At 42.2% G+C, this 22,247-nt stretch overlaps 2 protein-coding genes across 2 annotated transcripts; one reads left to right on the forward strand and one right to left on the reverse strand.

The window, feature by feature from the left end:
- Window positions 1-2,112: 2,112 nt before the first annotated feature.
- Window positions 2,113-9,442, forward strand: LOC308671627 (caspase-3-like; the record flags this gene model as incomplete). Its single annotated transcript, XM_081333976.1, has 4 exons — window positions 2,113-2,308; window positions 5,028-5,200; window positions 7,932-8,061; window positions 9,016-9,442. 4 exons carry the CDS (start codon window positions 2,113-2,115, stop codon window positions 9,312-9,314), a joined length of 798 nt encoding a protein of 265 aa, XP_081190102.1. The 3' UTR covers window positions 9,315-9,442.
- A 2,684-nt stretch (window positions 9,443-12,126) lies between these two features.
- TGOLN2 (trans-golgi network protein 2) lies at window positions 12,127-20,939 on the reverse strand. Its single transcript, XM_081333731.1, has 4 exons — window positions 20,790-20,939; window positions 16,899-18,217; window positions 15,582-15,665; window positions 12,127-14,377 (listed from the first exon to the last, which is right to left on the reverse strand). Exons 1-4 carry the CDS (start codon window positions 20,902-20,904, stop codon window positions 14,372-14,374), a joined length of 1,524 nt encoding a protein of 507 aa, XP_081189857.1. The 5' UTR covers window positions 20,905-20,939; the 3' UTR covers window positions 12,127-14,371.
- Between the last annotated feature and the right edge of the window lie 1,308 nt (window positions 20,940-22,247).

The following is a 22,247-nucleotide window of genomic DNA, read 5'->3' on the forward strand; positions in this document are numbered from 1 at the left end:
CTCGTCTGAATAAGCCCCAGGAGAGTTTAGAAGTGGAACACTTTCAAAGAAGAAAAAAACCCAAGAAAGTCCAGTTGCCTTTTGGGGGGGAAAAAAGCATCTTTGGGAATAGCTGTTCCTTTGGATGGTCTGCAGCCAGGTATCTTCCAATTCATCTGGAAGATTTTCTGCTTGTTCAAAAGTGGCACTATTGGGAGGCCTTCTGCCTGGAAACAGCGGAAGCTTCTGTTTTTCTTCATTCTGATGTTCCGCTGATTAGCTAGCTTTATGCTACATCTGAGCCCATTCTATCAAGGCTTGTCAGAAACAAAGCAGGAGTTGATTTGAAATCCATATTTTTATTTATTTATTTATTTATTTTGGGGGGGGAGGGTGTCTCACATAGTGAGGGCAACCTGCCTTGAACTGGGCTGCTAAGGGACATGTGGGGTGTTTTGCGGCAGTGGGGGGGGGCATAATGAAATACCCCCAATTTGGCTTGCATATTGAATTTTGCAGAAGCACCTCTGCTGACAGCCCTGGGATTGAGATCAAGTATTCTGCAAGGCCAAATCAGAGCTGGCTTTTTTGCTTACAGTGAATGTAAACGTGAGCGATAAATAAAGCCTCGTTATGATTTAAGGCAGCGACGAACCCAGACTGAAGAATATAAACTGGTCTAAGATGTAAAAAAAGGTGATGCATTTTTCTATTTAAAGCCTTCGTGTGCTGCTGATCTATGAACAGGTTTCTGAAACAGATAACCATGAAAGGAAATAGTCCATACATGCAAAGTACGAAGAAAATAAAAGGTATTATGGTACCATGACAAAATCCCGTGTTCAAATGGTTGCATATGAGAAAATAATGCGGCATAATATATTTTATAAATCTAACTCTACCGGTAGTCCTTGACTTACAACAATTCAGTTACTGGCTGTTCAAAGATACAAGAGCACTGACAAAAATTGACTTTTGACCATTTTTCACACAAAAGCCCTGTGGTCATGTTATCAAAACTCAGATGCTTGGCAACTGACTCATATTTATGATGGTTGCAGTGTCCCGGGATCATGTGATCCCCTTTTGCGACCTTCTGACAAGCAAAGCCAATGGGGAAGCCAGATTTGCTTAACAACCATGTCACTAACTTAACTGCTTAACTGTCACTAACTTAAGTACTCAGATTCACTATTAGGGGACCAATTCACTTACTAATTCTAACAGAGTAACTCACAAACTTTAGTTAAACTATTCCCAAGAGATAGCAATTCATTTTAAAGAGAAACCTCAACTTTGAAACTATTTAAATTATTTTCTCCTCTTGGGAGCAAAACTCTGTTGCTGTAATCCTTCTGTATTTTCACTTTATTAATTAATTAAGCAAAGCAAGCCTGCTTCCATAAAAGGAAAATTTCATGAGGAAATCTCTCTGGTAGATTTTTCTCAATTTCTGATAAGTAAGTGAGGGAGGAGGGGAAGACTAGAGAGTGATAGATATAAGGGTACACTAGTGGTCTTCAAACTGGGCAACTTTAAGACTTGTGGACTTCAACTCCCAGAATTCCTTAGCCAGCCAGAGCTGAGGGCTGGCTGAGGAATTCTGGGAGTTGAAGTCCACAAGTCTTAAAGCTGCCCAGTTGGAAGACCACTGGGGTACACTAACAGGAAACCACTCTGATAAGGAAGAGAGAACTGATGTTGTTACCTAGTTGGGTACTGAAAAGTTTGCAAGAAAACATGCTTCAGAGACCACCAAGGACCTCTCAGAGGAGAAAGAAAGAGGCATCTTAATCACTGTATTTATTTTAAACACCATTTAAAACAACGGTTTTAAAACTTGCTTTGGGGATATTTGTTTCATTAACTGCAGTGGACTTTCCAAAGCGGAAGACCAGTTTCAGTGTAAGATTACTGAATAAGCGAAACACAAATCACAAAGCAAGATGTGACGCATTTCATATATGAACTGCATGCCTGACAAAGATCAATGTTTATAATGTTATCTGTCTAATCAAGCAGGATGTGAATTTGAACTCCACACCCTGAGTGCTGAATCATAAAGAGTTCAAAAGGGCACATATAAACCTATATATGTGCACACATGCCATTCCATCAGCAGATTCCTCAGGCATGGCTTGCCCCAGAAGGAACCGAGCTGTAATCATTGTCAATCATCAGTTCCTTCAGGCCAAAGAAAGACTTAGATCAAGAATGGGGGCCAAAAGGGAAGCAGGCAAGCTTTTTAAAGCACTTTCCAACTGCAATTATGACGTGAAAATATTTCTGGATTTGACAGCCAAAGAAATAGAAGAGGTGTATGAGGAAGGTATGTTTGGGATGAAGGCAACTGAGGTCTTCAAAACGGTACATCTTAAACTCTTCCATGTTGGAAAGCTTGCAGGAGCTTCCAAAATTTTGTTCCACTGTTCATCAGAAAGGTCTAATCAGTGGGGTTATACACAACCTCTGTGTGTGTGTGTGTGTGTGTGTGTGTGTGTGATTAAGGAATATATATATATATATATAATGAAGCCACTAAACTCCGGGATAGAGAAAAATCTTTTTAATAACTATCAATTGGGAATTATTAAATTGATAGTCAGTTAGACAATTGATAGTTAATAAAAAAAAGATTTTTCTCTATCCCAGAGTTCAGTGGCTTCATTGTATTTTAAATGAGTATACCTGGGATTCAGGTTTTTAGGATTATTAAGGATATATCTATATGCATATGTATATGTATATGTATGTGTGTGTGTGAATATCTGATTATATATGAATATTGGATAATCAGATGTCTGTGTGTGTGTGGATAGATAGATAGATAGATAGATAGATAGATAGATAGATAGATAGATAGAGATAGAGATATATAGATATATAGATATAGATATATGTCATTTTTACTAGGTCTTTGCTGATGAATGATGGTGATGATGATGATGAAGAGACAAGTTTATAGAAAATAGGGTGAGGTGTGGAAGGAAGAAGTACCTGGTTGTATTTTAAGAACCAGTGATAAGTTGTCAGTGTTGAATGTTCTTGTTCGGGATGAAGGGGGAATTTCCTTTTTCTTATTATCCTTGGGGAGGGATATTTTCCCTCACTTTTTCATATGTGTGTACTGTATGTAGGTATGTAATGAGTTTTTTTTGTATTGCCTTTATCTGTCTACGGGAATTCTCAGTCCTCCAGGTCAAAGTGGTATCAAAGGGACTTTTTCCAAGAGGCAACTGGACTTTCTTTGTTTCGTTTTTTTCCTTGAAGATGTTTCGCTTCTCATCCAAGAAGCTTCAGTCAGTCTTCCAAGGAAAAACAAAGAAAGGCCAGTTGCCTCTTGAAAAAGCACCTTTGGGACTGGATCTGTTTAATATAATCCTTAACAACTTTACAGGAAAAGAGAGAGAAATGTGTGACGTGCAAGGGCATCCAGAGAGTGGGAGCATTGGATTTTATAATCTTCCCCACCATATGGATTGTTTCGATCCTCTCGATAGAGGTCCCCCCCCCTCCTGACTCTGGAGGACAAGCCTGAGACCTGGATGAGCATCTGGAGGCTGTAACGTTTAGCCAAACATTAAGAGACTATTCCTGTTAGTTTAGTTTAGTTATTAGACTTATATACCGCCCTTCTCCCGTAGGACTCAGGGCGGTTCACAAGGTTTTTTAAAAGAAAACAATACCACAGTTACAAAAATTAAAACAATTAAAATGATTATATTAAACCTTGAATATAAAAATCCTAATTAAAAACCAATTAAAACCCTAATACCCTCAGTCCAGGCCAGAAAGCTCAAAGAGCCAAGTCTTCAGGTCCCAGCGGAATGAGCGAAGGTCGGGGGCAGTCCTAAGCTCTACAGGCAGCTGGTTCCAAAGGGCCAGCGCACCCACAGAGAAGGCCCTCCCCCTGGGTATTGTCTGCCGGCAATCTTTTACCGGTGGTACCCTGAGAAGACCCTCCCTGTGGGAGTGCAAAGGACGAAGGGAGCTTGATGCCGGCAGCAGATGCTCCCTCAAATAGTGAGAGATAGTCAGAAAAGTGCCTTGGAAGATGCCCATCGTTACTGAGCAGCCATGGGTTAGGGCAGGGGTAGGCAACCTCGGCTCTTTTATGACTCGTGGACTTCAACTCCCAGAATTCCAGAGTCAGCTATGCTGGGAGTTGAAGTTCACAAGTCTTAAAGTTGCCAAGTTTGAAGATCCCTGATATGGAAGGGGAACCTTTAACGACTCAGTTCCAAAATTCTGACACTTGGATCCCCTCCATGATCACATGACCGAACTTCAGGCACCCCGCAACGTGGCCACATTTATGTCCATTTGCAGTGTTCCCCAGTGATATGATCCGTTTTACAACGGTTATGCACTTCTGGATTTCAGCAAAACCATGCCCCTAGTGAATTATTAGTTTGCTTCGTGATCATGGTTTTTGCTTAACATCCACTGCAAAAAAAAAAAGATCATAAAATCACTTTGGTCACATAAACAGCCCATTTTGCAACCATCATGACAGATGACCCTAATGAGCAAACTCCTATGTCGAGGACTACCTGGGTGTTGGCATTGTTTAATGAGTTAGATTTATTTCCCACTTACAGGAACTCAAGGCAACCTACCAGTATATAGCCTTCCCTCCTCCAGTTTTACCTCACAATAGCCATGTGTTACAGGTTGGGCTGAGAGCGACTGGCCTGAAATCCCTCAGGGACTTTCTGTGGCTGAGAGAGACAATGCCCCCCATCCAGTGGTAGAATTCAGTGGTTCGCCCCCACTTCAGCAGAACCGATAGCTAATTTTTTGTTGCCCAGGCCCAGAATGGACTTCCAGAAGTGGCATCTGCATAGAGAACTGGTTGTTCCCCTATTTGAATCCCACCACTGCCCCCACTGTACTTTTGGTCCTCACTAAGAGTATGCTTCAGGATGGATTAGGTGTCATTTTGTATATTTGATTGAGAGGCAAGCTCTGCGTTTGAATCACGAGACACTTCCCCCCCAAAAAAATCACCTTAGTACCTGCCCTTTCCTTAAATTGTCTCTTTGCAGAAAGCCAGGCAGAACATGGGAAATATTTTGTGAGCATCCTTTCAAGCCACGGAGAAGAAGGCAGCATAACGGACTGCCAAGGACAAGCAGTAAACCTAACTCGCATTTATAAGATCTTATCTCCTGAAAGGTGTCCATATTTGGCCGGAAAGCCTAAAATCTTCTTCATACAGGTAGGAGCTGTGGGGAATCTGATGTCAGGGTCCAAAGAGAAGCAGTGAGGAATGGGAAATTCAGTCGGTCTTTTTTTATCCTATAGAATGGAGGTCTCCAACCTTGGCAATTGTAAGACTTGTGGACTTCAGTTCCCAGAATTCCTCTTGAAGAATTCTGGGAGTTGAAGTTCACAACTCTTAAAGTTGCCAAGGTTGGAGACCCCCATCCTATAGGATTCCCAGCTATCTGGACGCACAAATGTGAGAAGCCCATCCCTCACAATGTTTCCGAGGACTCAGTTGAAGGCAAGCCTGTGGTAGCAATGAGGTAAGACCGTTGTTGTTGCAAAGAGTTAGTGACATATTTTGATTTCTCCTTCATATTAAGGACAGGTAGACCTCGATTTACAGTCGTTTGTTTAGTGACCATTAGAAGGTACATCATCATTGAAAAAAGTGACTTATGACCGTTTTTTCACACTTACGGCCATTTCAGCATCTCCGTGGTCACCCGATCAAAATCCAGACACTTGGCAACTGACTTTTTTTTAAAATCCCATTTTAAAATCTTCTCCGAAGACTCAGGGCGGCTTACAATCTAAAGCACAAATCAATGTGCTTAGCAATAGCCTTCATTCTATGTATATGCCTGCTTATTAGGGCTTTCGGGGGGCCCCAAGCGGCATTATTACAAAGTCAGCTTATTGCCCCCAACAATCTGGGTCCTCATTTTACCTGCCTCGGAAGGATGGAAGGCTGAGTCAACCTTGAGCCTGGTGACTTATATTTATGATGGTTGCAGGATCCCAGGGGTGGGGTGGGATTATGTGATCCCCTTCTGTAACCTTCTGACAAGCAAAGTCAATGCCAGTTGCCAAGCGTCTGAATTTTGATCGCACGACCATGGGGAAGCCACAATGGTTGTAAGTGTGCAAAATGGTCATTAAGTCGCTTTTTTTCAATGCCGTTGTAACCTCGGAGGTTCACTAAATGAACGGTTGTAAGCCGAGGACTGCCTGTAAAGATTCTTAATTTTTTTTAAAAGTCAATTAAAATAAAACTAAGCAGGAAGGGAAGGGAAGGAGGACACGGGGAGAAGGGCGATAGTCTCTACTCCAGTAGCCATCTCCATTCGGGCCCCAGGCTAGTAGCAATAGCCATGTCTTCAAGGCCTTTTGTTTCAAAACCTAACCAGGTTTGGATAAAAACCATGGGGTTGTTGTTATAAAGGGGAAGCTTCTGGAATGGACTCTATTGAAAAATTGGTCACCCATTAGGGTGTTGTTGTTATTAACGAGCTCCCAGTAGCCTAGCAGATTTGGGTATCTTCTTCCTTGGTATGTATGCTTTTAATCTTATGCTTTTAACCAGGGGCCTTCAAACCTGGCCCTTTTATGACTTGTGGACTTCAACTCCCAGAATTCCTCAGCCAGGCAACCTGGCTGAGGAATTCTGGGAGTTGAAGTCCACAAATCATAAAAGAGCCAAGTTTGAAGACCCCAGCTTTGAACTCTGTTTGCTTGAGCTAATGATAAAGATTAAATCCCTTTATTAACTGGTGTGCTTATTGTCTCTGGATCCCAAAAAACTCCCAATTGCCTGGACCCCTGATCACTGACCTGACACTTGGCAAAACATAGCTTTGCACGAATTTCAAGACCGCCATGAAATCTTAGAACATAGAACATAGTCTTCCTTTGCACATGTCTCTTGTTTGCATGTATTTGAGATTAGTAGGGGAAATAACCTCAACAAGATTAATAAATACAGTAGAAAACTTGACTTCATGACCCCAGGTTATGCAACCAAAAGCTGCCAACCTTCTCCAAATACACATGACTTCTGGGTTTGCGAACAGGGTTTGCCCTCCACAATATGTACATTAGCAGTAGAAGCCCTCTTAAAAAAACAGATTACTCATTCAGGAAATAACAATGTTTTTGATGCCATGTCTAGCATACTTGCATGAACTCGGATGTTAAAAGGTAAAGCAGAAGTATTTCTCCTTCTTCCTTAGGCAGCATCACAAAAACTAAGGATCTACCTTTCCTGGAATCTTTACACAAGTGTAAAGCTCAGGCTTCGATTCAGTCATACTGATATATCCTCCAAAGGCAAATACGAGTTTTGCGAATCTGTGCAAGCCCCTAATTCTCCAATCCTCCAGCCAATGCTATTTCATTTATTTAATTATTTTTCAAAAAAAGCATGCAAGTTTAATGCAAACAGTTAACCTCATTCCTTCAGTTTAGCCCATTCAGATGAAAATGGCAGAGGAGTCACCTCTCACTCATGGCCTAGAGCAGACGTGTCAAACACAAGGCCCGGGGGCCGGATCCGGCCCGCGAAGTGGTTTCATGCGGCCCGCAAAGCCATCCTGGAAACAGTGAGGAAACGGCCCCCACTGCCTTGGCCCTGGCCCAGAGACCCTCCTTCTACCAGAGACCCTCAGATCTGTCCCACTCTTGCCCAGGCCCCCATAGGCACCCTTGATGCGAACGATGTAGAGCTGGCCATGCCCACCCAGTAGGCCATATGCACTCTAGCCACGCCTACCCAGTAGGCCACGCCCACCCTGGCCATACCCACCCGGCCCCCTGAGGGCAACCGCAATGCTGATGCGGCCCTCAATGAAATTGAGTTTGACACCCCTGGCCTAGAGTCACAAGAAAGTCTGAAGTCGGTTCCTCAGGGTGTGGATCCAACAAAGGCTCTTTAGCAGCTGTTGCCTTCACAATGTGTTTTTCAGGCGTGCCGTGGAAAGAGATTTGATGACGGCATCTACCTAGAAACAGATAGCGGCGCGCCAGATGAAGATTGTTTCTCACATTACCTGTCTATTCCTGAAAATACTACTGTCATGTTTTCTTGCAGCACAGGTATGTCGCCCTAACCACCTAAATCTAGTCTAGGTCAAGTTTGCAGCAAAGGTTATCAGATACAGTATCTCAAAGCGAATGCACAAGATTGGGTAGAATGACCCATTTGGGAGTTTGAAGAATTAAATAATAATAATAACCAGAGAACAGCCGGTTTGTTTGTGAGTCTTAATTAAGGGCACTTGGCCAAGAGAAACGTTATAATTACAGATGGAGGCCAGTCCATCAGAACTGATAATCTAATGCAACCATGGGGTCTTACCATTCAGCGGTACAGTCAGGAAGGAGAGAAATCAGCAAAAATGTACGCAATAGGTTGAACTGATACTTGTGAAGAGGCAGCAACAAAATTTCTGGACAGTGAAAATCGGGAATTTCAGAAGCAAACCTTCTGCTCCAGATTTTTCCCATCATTTCCTGCGTTGGGCTGAGCTTGTCGTGATTAAAGGACACAGGAAGAATAAACTAGGACGGTATGCTAAGAACATTTACCAGTTGTTCTTTTACAGAGAAGAGTTGTATCTTTGGAAGCTGCCAATCTGTTCTTTGATTTTTCAGGTTTCTGGAAAATCGTTGCAGTCCTTCCATGCAAATAGTACAACACTCATGATTTAGAGCAGTTTTATAATTTCACCCAGCCTTTGTTAAAGGGATACAAAGCTCGTCCGTGCCATTATTATTTTGGCTTAACAATGGTTGGATGGCTCTTGAAGGTGCTTCTAGTCACGAGCAAAACCTAACGCGACATAAATGACACAGGCCTGAGAGAGAGAGTCCATATTTGCACATCAATTAAGTTTCCCGTCTAATGTGCACTTTATCCCCTTCCCGGATTTTATGAGACTTCTCTAACATGTTTGCTTAGTGTGCTGTGGAAAATTCCCACTGGACTGTTGGCACCTCCTTATCTCACTCTTTCTTTCTCTTTCTCTTTCTCTCGTCTCAATTGCTCAGGCTACGTTTCATTCAGCAATCAGTGGGAATCCATGTTTCTCAAAGCATTACTGGAAGTGCTGGAAGGAGAAAAAAGGAAAATGGAAGTCACCAAACTCATGACTTGGATTAACTGGAAGGTTGCTTTCCGTGGTGAAGCAAAAGGAAGTGAATACCAGGGCAAGAAGCAGATGCCCTGCTTTGTCACAAACATGGTGGAGGAGGTTAAACCTTTCGAAGAAGACAGGGAATGCTCGGATTACCCAGATCACTGCAAGCCTACAAGCAGACTCAAGTTGTCAGTTTGCAGCGCTGTTTGATTTTTTTCACTTGCTGCATTTCGATCCGGCCAACTATAATTTATTCAACCAGTCATTCTAGTTACAGAACCCATAATTTACTGTTGTCTGAATGCCTCCGTTCATATCAAGCTAGAAGAGAAACAGGATGGGGGTACTTAAAAAAATAAATGGTTTTAAGAAATACACCCTCTGACAGGAAATAAATATGAGTCATAATAGCCTCATGGATTATTATGCAACACTTTGTATTTGAAGGGGAAAATGGAGCTGTGCATGTGTGTGTAAGCAGCTCCTTATAGCTATGGCTTTTGGGACAAAGCTAGGAAAAGGTGTGTGGTTGAAGGGAGTTGTCAACGGATACTACGTGTTCTCCCATGCACACTTTCTCCCCTTTGGATCCAATGCTTTGTGCAACCTTTGTTTGCAGCAAATGGAGCAGAATGTGCCCGTGTTGCCCACTTTTCGACTGAAGAGTGAAACACCAATTCTTGAACTAAATTAAGTAAAACAGCAGATTGTCAGAGGAAGTCTCTCTGAAGATACAGGTAACGTCAACTTACATTCAATAACTGTTCAAAAAGTTACAACAAACTTTAAGAAAGCTACTTATGACTTATCTTCAAAGTTATGACTGCTGCCCTTCTGTGGTCATATGACCACCTTTCTGACGAGTTGCAGCGTTCCAGTCCTAACTGCAATTTGCACATTTTTTGTGGGTTCCAGCAACCCTTCCTCTCCCCACCCCACCCCCACCCCCTGGCTCTTTAGGAGAATGGATTCACTTAGATACAATTCACTTTTATTTTATTTTTTATTTTATTTTAATCCCATTTATATCCCGCCCTTCTCCGAAGACTCAGGGCAGCTTACAATTTAAGCACAAACCAATGTGCTTAGCAATAGCCTTCATTCTATGTATATGCCTGCTTATTAGGGCTTTTGCCCCCCCCCCAGTGGCATTATTACAAAGTCAGCTTATTGCCCTCAACAATCTGGGTCCTCATTTTACCTACCTCGGAAGGATGGAAGGCTGAGTCAACTTTGAGCCTGGTGGGATGCGAACCTGCACTAATTGCAGGCAGCTGGTGTTACTTAAGGAGGCATTAGCCCACTGCGCCACCAAGGCTCCTTTTATGACTGTGGCGGCTCATTTTACCACCATTGTAAAAATGGTCATCAAACTGTGTGGTGCCATTGACTCATGACAATGATTTACAAGCAAAATTCCAGGCTTCAATGCAGTCGTAAGACGAGGACTACCTGCATGGGTGGATTGCCTATATAGGACTTGAAGTTCAAGGTTCCTTTCGTGTCATAACGTACATTTGGAAGGAGATGGGGGCTGTACAGCTGTTTAATATACCTTCTATGCATGCTGCCTAAAGTTGCTTTGTGACTGGGCAGCCTTAGAAACCAAATGAATGAACGGACTGTTCCGTTTTGTTAAAAAAGAACAGTGACACTCTTACAAGCAATATCCAACGGATGCATAAAGAAGTTAGACACAATCCTAAAGGATCTTAAACCAAGTAAATTGATAACATAGTCATATAGCACGAACGGCACCAGGAAATCACACTTCCTTTTCATCTTATTTGCTCTGCTTACTAACAGTTGGGCCAGAAAAGGAAAGAGGTTCCGAATAACACAAAACTTATGCTAAATCCCTTTCCTTCACTGCATTTAAGTCCATATCTGCCTTCACCTCTGTTCTTCATTGTATGAAACCTGTTCCTCTTCTTCCGTAATCCAGAGACCTGCCTAACTTTCCTATTTAAAAGGGAATGCCCCAGAAGGTTAAGATCCCGCTTGGATGGACAGGGGCCAAAAGTAGGACCGAGCGTGTGTGGATTCTTCGCTGGAAGCATTACGTTTATCAAATCAGGGTACCTTCCCCGTGTCTTCGCTTCCCATGACTTCCATGAACAGAAGAAAAGAGCAGGGGGAGGCTGTGCATCACCCCTCCCCCACTTCAGCCGGATGGGAAGAGTTTTCCACTGACAAAAGAAAGAAGATGGTCACACAGGGAAAGCCTGGGATTCAATGGGAAGATTATGCTTTGGGGAAAAGGTAATAGTTAACAGTCCTGGAGCGATCCAAGATTCAGGTCTCTGAACATCCAGGCAACCTCTTCTAAGAGTCTGAGCTGGGTTTTTCTTCCAAGAACCCTATTCTGAATGTGTGAAGTTGCAATAGGAAGAGAGAACTTCCTTACCTACAAAACTGAAAAGAGGAAGAGTTGCTGAATGCCATCCTGAACTTCTTGCTAGGATTACTGTAATGTATACCCTGCTTACTTCTGCTGGCTTCTAGGTTGTATTTTTATTTATTTTATTTTTATTTATTTATTTTTATTACATTTATATCCCGCCCTTCTCCGAAGACTCAGGGCGGCTTACAAGCTTAGCAGTAGCCTTCATTCTATGTATATGCCTGCTTGTTAGGGCTTTCACACACACCCCAAGCGGCATTATTACAAAGTCAGCTTAATTGCCCCCAACAATCTGGGTCCTCATTTTACCTACCTCGGAAGGATGGAAGGCTGAGTCAACCTTGAGCCTGGTGGGACTCGAACCTGCACTAATTGCAGGCAGCTGGTGTTACTTAAGGAGGCATTAGCCCACTGCTCCACCAAGGCTCCTCCTTGTACTGTTACAGCCTGTTTTTTTGTTTTTATCATCGGTGCCTCGGTGAATATAGCAACGCTCACCTTGAGTGCCCTCTGAGTAGGAAGCTCTAAGTCGGATCAATAGCAACAGGAGACAATATGGAGCCCATTACAAACACGCCCAGCAGATACTGATGACACGGTCTTTTTGACCACAAAAGGAACAGTGGTGTAGCCATTTATTATTTCTTCACTAAGATTACAAAGATTAAAAAATAAATCTGAACATTTAAGGTGTCTTTCTTTTAAAGCTGGCCAGTTCCAAAAAACACACGTACTTGTGGTTTCAAACAGGGAAGAGCGCCAATTTTGACATTTGGAAGAGAACAATCCAGCAATGAAACTCAACTGAACTGAGGTTTTTGTTTGTTTTTTTTAAAATTACAACCCGAACACAAAGAATATGAAGCAAGCTTTTCCCTATTTAAACTTGAACCTCATGCCTAAAATCAACACGCCATAAAATTTATTAGGTTCCAACAACTCCTTCATAAGTAACAAAGTGACAAAGTGTTTCAGTGATAGAAGCCATCCACCCGTGATGCTCAAAAATTCAAAGTTTTCTATTGCACTCCAGAAAAAGTATATTATACTAGGCTTGACAGTCATGTGCTGGCTCCAAGGCAAGAAAGGCCATTTTATGGCCTGGAAACATCCCAAAGTGTCTTCTGACTTTTTGTCACGTGTAAGGTTACACATTAACCACATACACAAGCTGGCAGCTGGGTTCCCCAGAGATATCGATGTACTTCCCCTATTTATGTCATCTAAAGGCTCACCCAGCACTAAGGTGATTTTTCTTGACTTAACCTCTTCAGGGCCAGAATGAGGTTGCACGCCAAGCTGCTGGATAACGGAAGAGGATCAATCTGACTGCTTCTCCTTGAAGAAGTTGCCCAAAAATTCTTTTGGAGGGTTCCTATCAGCAGGAAGTATTTTATACAGAAATGCTTTGGCTTGCCTCAACGGATAAAAGGCCTTAAGAGACTGTCTCATCCTGTGACCACCTGCAGAAGGTAAGGGGAAGAAGTGCACAAAGCCTCTGCTGAGTGGACAGGGAATGGGGAACCCAGGCTGAATGTCCAATCGTTTGATGGAGGCTCAAGGCAACTTGGCTCCTCGCCGAGATATTACTAAGCCTACTAAATGAAAATGGAAATTTTCTCATGTCATATACGGAACATAAAAGAATACGAAGGCCACAGGACAAATTCAAGCCAGCAACGAGATGAAAAAGCCGCTTCACATTACAGGACGGTCTACGCAATTATAGAAACACCAGTGCTGAGTTCAGATGGGCTGGGGCTGGGTTGTTATGTGGAGAAGAATATACGCACCATCCCTACTCTTGAACTGCCCTCTTCTGCCACCTCTCTATAAATGGTGCCACTGATCTATTCCTGTTTTTGTGTCCTTCTTCACCTAGCTATGGTTGTTGGAATGGGCCCATGAAAGATTTACACAAGGATTCAAAAGTGAGTGGCAGTGTCCTGCCAGAATGGTAGACTTTGGGTTCTGAATAGCTCCTACTGCCGTTGGGTAGCTTGTGCAACTTGCAAATGGATTACAATGGCCCCACCAACATGATTGTTCTCCTTCTGAAGTCAATCATGGGGAATGTGGAGGTGAGGATGGGAAAGATCTTTAATGGAGATGCTTGGCAGAGCGTGGTGGGGTGACGAATATTAAAGTCGACATTCTTCAAGCAAAGTAATTTGCCTGCAGCCTAGCATCCAAGAAAAGGCGCAACTAATCTAAGTGATCAGCCCAAGACTTGGGCCGTGTTAAGCCAAGCATTAAAACTCTGGCAGTTCACCTACATTGACACTTAAGACAGGAAGTGCAGAATAGCTACTTTCTCAATATGGCCGTCTACAGACAGGAGATATTCAATCAGTGCATCAGGCAAGGTATGCCTCAGCGGAACAGGGCACTTTAGGGACAGGAGTCAATCTGCATAAACTCTGCTCCAAACGCACAAGGTTGACTAGGATTCTAACACTAATGAATCTAGGAGACAAAGTCAGCCTGCTCATTCCACATTCCTTGGGATCAATTTCACAGACAGTAAGTACCGCATCATTTAGAGGAAAGTCACCGAGCACTGCCTATTGATTTGGTTCTTGGTCACAATGTGGGAGGAAAAACACTCCTACATCAAGTCACTGAAAGGGGAATTAACAGCCCAAAGCTTTGAAAGTGGAAATGAGGCATGACAATAGGCAAAGTGCATATGCACAATCAAAAGCACTTTTGTTGCTCTTCCCTTCCCCCACCCCCGGGCATAGTAGCACAGCCAATAGGCTCTGAGGCTGTACTGACAAAAGGCTGGACATTGTCGTGTTTCTATGTGCCCTTTTCAAAATGAGTCCTCATACGACACAGGAGCGTGCAAAAAGGTCTGGGTTTAGATCTGCGGAGAAAAAAACAAAAGACATAAATTGCTTGGCAAGTTCAAACCACAGGTGTTTAAATTGTATTTTTCCATATTGAAAAACCAATGAAAAAAAGATTGGTGTGTGTGTGGGGGGGGGGGGGGGAAGACAGAAGATGGTCCTTCCTTAACCACATAGAGGTAGTCCTCAATTAATGACAATTCAAACTTATGACAGATTCAAAAAACCCTACTGGTGACTTGTCCTCAAAGTTACGACTGTTGTAACCTGCCTCCCCGTGGTCACGTGATCAAATTTCAGGCATCTGGCTACCGGTTCACATTTATGACTGGTGGCAGTGTCCCAAGGTCATGTGACCACAATTTTGCTATGTTTTGTGTTTGTTTTTTTTGAGCTGTCCAGCAACAAATTACCAAAATGCCATTGGATAAGCTGGATTCATTTAATGACCACGTGGCTTGCTTAACAATCATCTTGACTTACTTTACTACTGTCGTAAAATCGAGTCCAATCATTGGTGCCTCAACTCACAACTGTAACGACTTAAGATCAAAATCCTAGGCTCCATTGTGGCAGGTAGTCAAAGACTACCCATACCAATTAATAATGACACAATAGCACAACAGAGTTGGTGTTCCCAAAAGCAAAAGCAGATTTTGAAGGAGTTTTAAAGATCTCTACTAATTACAACAAACTAGAAAGAGAGGAAGGATTCTTTTATTACAGAGAAGAGATTTGAGGGTTGTTATTTTTTAAAAAAAAATCTGAGGCAATAGTTCAAATGTCTTTTTGAAGCTATAAACCCAACTGTTCTGTATGAGCCAATAAGCTACGTTCCAAAGCACATACCTAACGCTTATTTCTTCTGACTATAAATCTGGTCTTGTAGATTCCAGCCAGGAATAAAATACCAAACAATGAAAGCAAAAGCCTAGGCAATATCACCAGCAAAGTCAGGAAAAGTGAATGCATGCTGTGAAATATGTCTAATTCAGGGGTGTCCAATCTTGGCGGGATCTTAAGACCTGTAGACGTCAACTCCCAGAATTCCTCAGCCAATCATGGGTCTTGAACTTGCCACGGTTGGACATCACTGGTCTAATTGAACTATAATGAGGTACATATCATTGCAAGCAGCTGTGAGAAGTGATTGCGGCTTTAAAGAAAGTAAAAAAAAATCATGAATTTGGCTGTTTTGATGCTTATGGTGGGAGAGCTTACCTTTTGATCCAATCGCTGATAGTCACTGGATTTGGGTCTTCGGGCTGTCTTTGATTTTTTTCCTTCTAGAGCAAAAGCAATAATCTTTGCAAGGGAAGAAAAAAGAATCAATAAGTGATTGTCATTCACACGAATCTGAACCATCATGCTCTCTAATTTCCCATTAAAGTGAGCAAATCAGCTTGTCATAACTGTTAAACTAGAAAAAAGCACATTATTTCAGTAGAGCCTCAAAAAGAAAGATGGCAAAGACAGTAATAGTAAAACCTGTAAGGTTAGGTCTGACCAAAGGGGGACAAAGCAAGTCTCATTTAGAAAGTAAGACATGATTCATTGTCATAACCCATCATGTAATCCAGAGAATACAGAATATTCAAAATTGGAGCGTTGCTTGTAACAACGTCTCTACAGCCAATAGATCAATTACATCTTTTCCAAAATAAGAAAAATGAACAACAACTTGCAGCATACATCAGTCCAAGCCGAGAAACACATTTTAAAATACCTAGCTTTTTAGAAGTTTTACATAGCATTAGTATGGTTTACTCAGCGTGGCCGATACACAAAATCAATATCCCAATATATTTTGAGGGATAAGTTTTCTGATTGTTTTCATTTTTGAAAACCCAGCAAAAAAAACTAATAAACTGGGTCCTAGTTAAAATAGCCTTATTAAAATTAGTTTGAGGAAATATGGCTATGTTCTATAGGATATTACACAATTTCTTCTAAAGATGCCTTGAGGAAACAGCTTTTCATCATCAGTCTACACAGATAGACAGATCGATAGACAGAGACAGATAATGGATGGATAGAAGAATGGACAGATGTAAAGGATGGATAGATAGATAGATAGATAGATAGATAGATAGATAGATAGATAGATAGACCGACTGACAGATAATGGATGGATGGAAGAATGGACAGATGTAAAGGATGGATAGATAGATAGATAGATAGATAGATAGATAGATAGATAGATAGATAGATAGATAGATAGATAGATAGATAGATAGATAGATAGATAGATAGATAGATGATAGATAGATAGATAGATAGATAGATAGACAGACAGACAGACCGACAGACTGACAGATAATGGATGGATGGAAGAATGGACAGATGTAAAGGATGGATAGATAGATAGATAGATAGATAGATAGATAGATAGATAGATAGATAGATAGATAGATAGATAGGTAGATAGACAGATAGATAGATAGACAGATAGATAGACAGACTGACAGATAATGGATGGACAGATATAAAAGATAGATAGCTAGGAAATCATTAACACTAACAAGTCAAAATACTCACTTTCCGTTTATTATGATACGCAATGTATAGTGCAGCCACAACAATAGCGGTGGTCACCAAGTAGGCAAAGAAGTGGCTATTTTCAGATCCATTCTTGAGTGCCCCCTCAGAATCTTCCTCATGCTTTGCACTCTTTTTCTTTTCATCACCCAACCCTTTCTCTTGTTCATCTCTAGGATCAACTACCTCCTCCTCAGATTTTTTGGATTCCAGGGGATTTGACTTCTGAGGATGTTTAGCAGAGGGATCTGACTGAAGATCCTGGTCTTTTGCTAATGTGTCTTCCATTTGTTGTGACTCTTCATCATCCGTCTCTAGTTCAGAAAAATCTGTATCAGAAATTTCCGTGTCAGTTTTTTTATTTTTGTCTTGAGCAGGACCACCAGGCTTAACATTCAGGGTTTTAATTGATTGGTCCTCTCCCTGCTTTAATTCCGTAGTTTTTGGCTTTGGAAGAGAGGTGTCTTTATGAGCATTGGTGACTTCAGAAGAATCTACCTTTGCAGAAGTAGGTTTTTGAACAGACATACCTGGGTGGCGATGCTGGTCTTTTAGTTCTAAGTCTTCTGATTGTTCTAATTTCTTAACATTTGAAACTGAATGAGAAGCATCTGTCTCAGATTCTTCTGAAAGATCGGGCTTTTCCTGAACATTTTTAGTTTGATCAGGATTTTTTTCTGAAGAGTCTTGAGCAGGACCACCAGGCTTGACATTCAGGGTTTTAATTGATTGGTCCTCTCCCTGCTTTAATTCCGTAGTTTTTGGCTTTGGAAGAGAGGTGTCTTTGTGAGCATTGGTGACTTCAGAAGAATCTACCTTTGCAGAAGTAGGGTTTTGAACAGACAGACCTGGGTGGTGATGCTGGTCTTTTCGTTCTACGTCTTCTGATTGTTCTAATTTGTTAACATTTAAATCTGAATGAGAAGCATCTGTCTCAGATTCTTCCAAATGAACAGGATTTTTGTCTGAAGAGTCTTGAGCAGGACCACCAGGCTTGACATTCAGGGTTTTAATTGATGAGTCCTCTCCCTGCTTTAATTCCGTAGTTTTTGACTTTGAAGGAGATAAGGTATCAGATACACCTGTCTGACCTTCTCTGACCTTCTCTGTGTCTTTCTCAGTATTGCTGGATCCAGCAGGACCTGACTGGGAATTAATTGATGAATTTTCTGTTCCCTTTGGTTTAACAGAATCTTGCTGAGGTGCCTTTGGCTGTTTATTTTGTATGACATGAGGTGAATTATGGTCTGCAGAACCTATGGCTGTGTCTGAAGCATCTTGAGCTGAGTCTGTTAATTGTTGGTGACGACTGGAGAACTCTACAGCGTGGAAAATTTAAAGTTAAAAATTATTCTGTATGCTGCAACAGTACTGTGCAGTAGTATATAGTAATGCAAACTGTAAAAATCATGCTGAATGCATTCATCCATTTATAAATACAACTCTTTAGGTAGCTTAGCAGTACAGTATTTGTGTAATCTACAACCTAGTTACGTCGCCTTGGACCAGAGACAGCTAACATAAACAGTGGTTCATCTACATAGTAAGAATGGAACGGTGTAATGGGAGACTGCAATGTAAATGCTGTTGTACATTGTACATGTTGACAATATCATACTGCAAGTGTGAAATATAACAGATAGGTCATTTCAAGGGCATCATCAGTGTAATTCTATTATTCTTTTTACAGGATCATGAGGTCCCCTTCTGAGACATTCTGACAAGCAAAGTCAACAAGGAAACCAGATTCACTTAACAACTGTGTTACTAACTTGATTGCAGTGATTTGCTTTTAACAACTGTGGCAAGAAAACTAGCAAAATGGAGCAAAACTCACTTAACAAATGTCTCACTTAACATCAATTTTCGGCTCAATTGTGGTCATAAATCAAGGACTACCTTTATCATTCTACTTCAAATATAATTGACCAAATGGAGGGAATGTTTTGCTGGAGACTCTCTCTCTTGCTATCTTGCTACAAAGTACTTTCCTATACTTTCCTCTAAAGTATATTTTGTTGCATCTACCTCCAATACTTTGGTTTCTAATGTCAGGGAGCAACTTTCTCACAACTGCCCCAAACATTTTCATACTGTATTTTTCATTAATTGTGCAACGTGAGTTGTATATATTCATGTTACATTAAATTCATCTCCTGCCTTGTTTTTATGTTTATAAACAACTGGAATTGGGTATGTCTTGCTGGAATTGGGTATGTTTAGTTTAATGAAAAGAAGGACAAGGGGGGGACATAATAGCAGTGTTCCAATATCTCAGGGGCTGCCACAAAGAAGAGGGAGGCAAGCTATTCTCCAAAGCGCCTGAAAGCAGGACAAGAAGCAACGGATGGAAACTAGTCAAGGAGAGAAGCAACCTAGAACTAAGGAGAAACTTCCTGACAGTGAGAACAACTAACCAGTGGAACAACCTGCCTCCAGAAGTGGTGAATGCTCCAACACTGGAAGTTTTTAAGAAGAGACTGGACAGCCATTTGTCTGAAATGGTACAGGCTTTCCTGCCTGAGTGGGAGGTTGGACTGGATGACCTCCAAGGTCCCTTCCAACTATTATTATAACTCAAGGCAGTGAACATATTTCATACTCCTTCCTCCTCCTATTTCTCCTGCAATAACCACCATGTGATGTGAGTTGGGCTGACATCATGGCAAGATTTCATCATTTCAAGAAGTGCCTGTGTGGCCCTTTCTAATCTCTGTGTTTTATTATACATTTGCATGCCTGATTCAATAAGGCAAGAAATGCCAATCACACATTGGAACTAAGCCATTATACAATGTGTTGTCTCCCAGTTTCTAGTCTGATGCCCTGACCACAGTGAACACCAGATAGGAAATATCTATTACCAGTTACTTCGTAATTATTCACCAAGAAGTGACATCATCCTGTCCATAGCAGGCATTACACTAGGGGTCTTCAAACTTGGCCCTTTTATGACTTCCTCACCCTGGCTGAAGAATTCTGGGAGTTGAAGTTAATAATAATAATAATAATAATAATAATAATAATAATAATAATAATAATAATAATAATAATAATAATAATAATAATAATAATAATAATGTTGTAAGGGACCTTGGAGGTCATCTAGTCCAACCCCCTGCTCAGGCAGGAAACCCTATACCATTTCAGACAAATGGCTGGCCAGTCTCTTCTTAAAAACTTCCAGTGATGGAGCATTCACAGCTTCTGGAGGCAAGTTGTTCCACTGGTTAATTGTCCTGTCAGGAAGTTTCTCCTTAGTTCTGGGTTGCTTCTCTCCTTGATTAGTTTCCATCCGTTGCTTCTTGTCCTGCCTTCAGGTGCTTTGGAGAATAGCTTGCCTCCCTCTTCTTTGTGGCAGCCCCTGAGATATCGGAACACTGCTATCATGTCACCCCTCGTCCTTCTCTTCATTAAACTAGACATGCCCAATTCTTGCAACCGTTCCTTATATATGTTTTGGCCTCCAGTCCCCCAATCATCTTTGTTGCTCTTCTCTGTACTCTTTCCAGAGTCTCAACATCTTTTTTTACATCGTGGTGACCAAAACTGGATGCCGTATTCCAAGTGCGGCCTTCCCAAGGCCTTGTAAAGTGGTATTAACCCTTCACGTGATCTTGATTCTATCCCTCTGTTAATGCAGCCTAGCACCGTGTTGCCCTTTTTGGCAGCTCATATTGAAGTGATCGCCCACTAGGACTCCGAGATCATAAAAGTCCTAAAAGGGCCAAGTCTGAAGCTTCAATCGCCCAGAGCAAGCCGAGGAGAAGCCTTTGGAGCGGGCAGTGGGGATTATCCTCCGTTACCCCTCCATCCTCCTACCCGCCATAGCCAAGCGATGGGCCCAGGCCTGCGGGCAGGACGGGGAACCCCTTAAGAGCCCCCACTGACCTGGAGCGTTGGCCCCCAGCGCCTTCCCGTGGCTCTTTTCTGCCTCCAGGGGCGCCGCACTGCCCCAGGCAGCCAGCTGACACAGGAGGAGAGCCCAGCACCAACGCGCCGCCATGCCTGCTCAGGAGCGCCTTCTACTTCCGCCCAGTTGCCAGCGGAAAAGGAAAGCCTCTTTCGGCGGCTCTCGGAGCGCCCGTTTCCGCCGAGGCTGTTCTCGCGAGAGTTGGAGTGAACGTCTCGGGAAGGCGAGAGGAGGGAGGGGGGTGGGAATCTGCGGGTGGGCGTGGCTTAGGGTTCCAGGGAGGCGGGGCTCGGGGTTGCTGCTGGAAGGTCAGCGCGTGCTTTAATCTTGCTCGTGTGAACCGTGCAGCAGTTCTTGGGCCGCTGCCTTATTTTATGTTTTTCCCCCTCCAAACTGAGAGTTGACGTGGATCACTCAAACCCGGCAGCTTTCAGGCCTGTGGATTTGAATTCCCAGAATTCCCCAGCCAGTGTGGGAAATTGAAAAATCCACACATCTGAAAACTGTCAACGCTGAAAAACACGGATGTCGAGTAAACTCTCAAAATTCCATGTATTGCAAGCCGGACAAACTGGAAAACTTAAAAAGTAATCACGGCTTGCTGCATTGCAGAGCAAAAGACCCGGGTGTTTCACAACTGGAGAGGGGGGCTGGATTGATGGCAGATTATTTTATTTTATTTTTTTATTTTAATTCCATTTATATCCCGCCCTTCTCCGAAGACTCAGGGCGGCTTACAAGCTTAGCAGTAGCCTTCATTCTATGTATATGCCTGCTTATTAGGGCTTTCACACACACCCCAAAGTCAGCTTAATTTCCCCCAACAACCTGGGTCCTCAGCCCCCCCCCCCGTTCTCTGCCTGTCTTATCTTTCCTTTTTGGTAATCATAATTGTATTTCTCGCTGTATTTTTCATTGTTTATTTTTATTGCTCTGCTATCCTGTTTTGCACTCTTTTCATTTCTTCCTTTTGATTGTTATAAACGACCTAGAACAGGGGGGTTCCCAACCCGGGGGGGGGTGGGGTGCGAGATGATATTCCAGGGGGTTTGTGAAAACCTGGGTTTAGAAGTTTCAGAATTATAGCGTATATGCATAATTCATTTTGAATTTTTGTAAGGGGTTCGAGAATGTATCAGAAGCATTTTACAGGTGTGGGGTATAGAAAAGTTTGGGAACCACTGACCTAGAATAACCCCACAGTGAGATAGGGCAAGTAAATGTAACAATAACTAATAATAGAAAATTTAAAGTAAACTTAAGGAAAATGTAGGTTATGCCAGAAAAGTGCTAAAGCGGGACACAAACACGCTGGGTTTGCCCATTTGGTTAACTATAATAAGAGTTTGTTCTGTTTTAATTTAGGTTGTGGGAACTCAGGTGCCCATGAAACAAAGTGTGGTTGAATCCAGGGTGTGAACTCAGCTTTGGCATTA

Source organism: Vipera berus (assembly GCF_964194415.1).
Source record: "Vipera berus genome assembly, chromosome: 8".
Classification (NCBI taxonomy): domain Eukaryota; kingdom Metazoa; phylum Chordata; class Lepidosauria; order Squamata; family Viperidae; genus Vipera; species Vipera berus.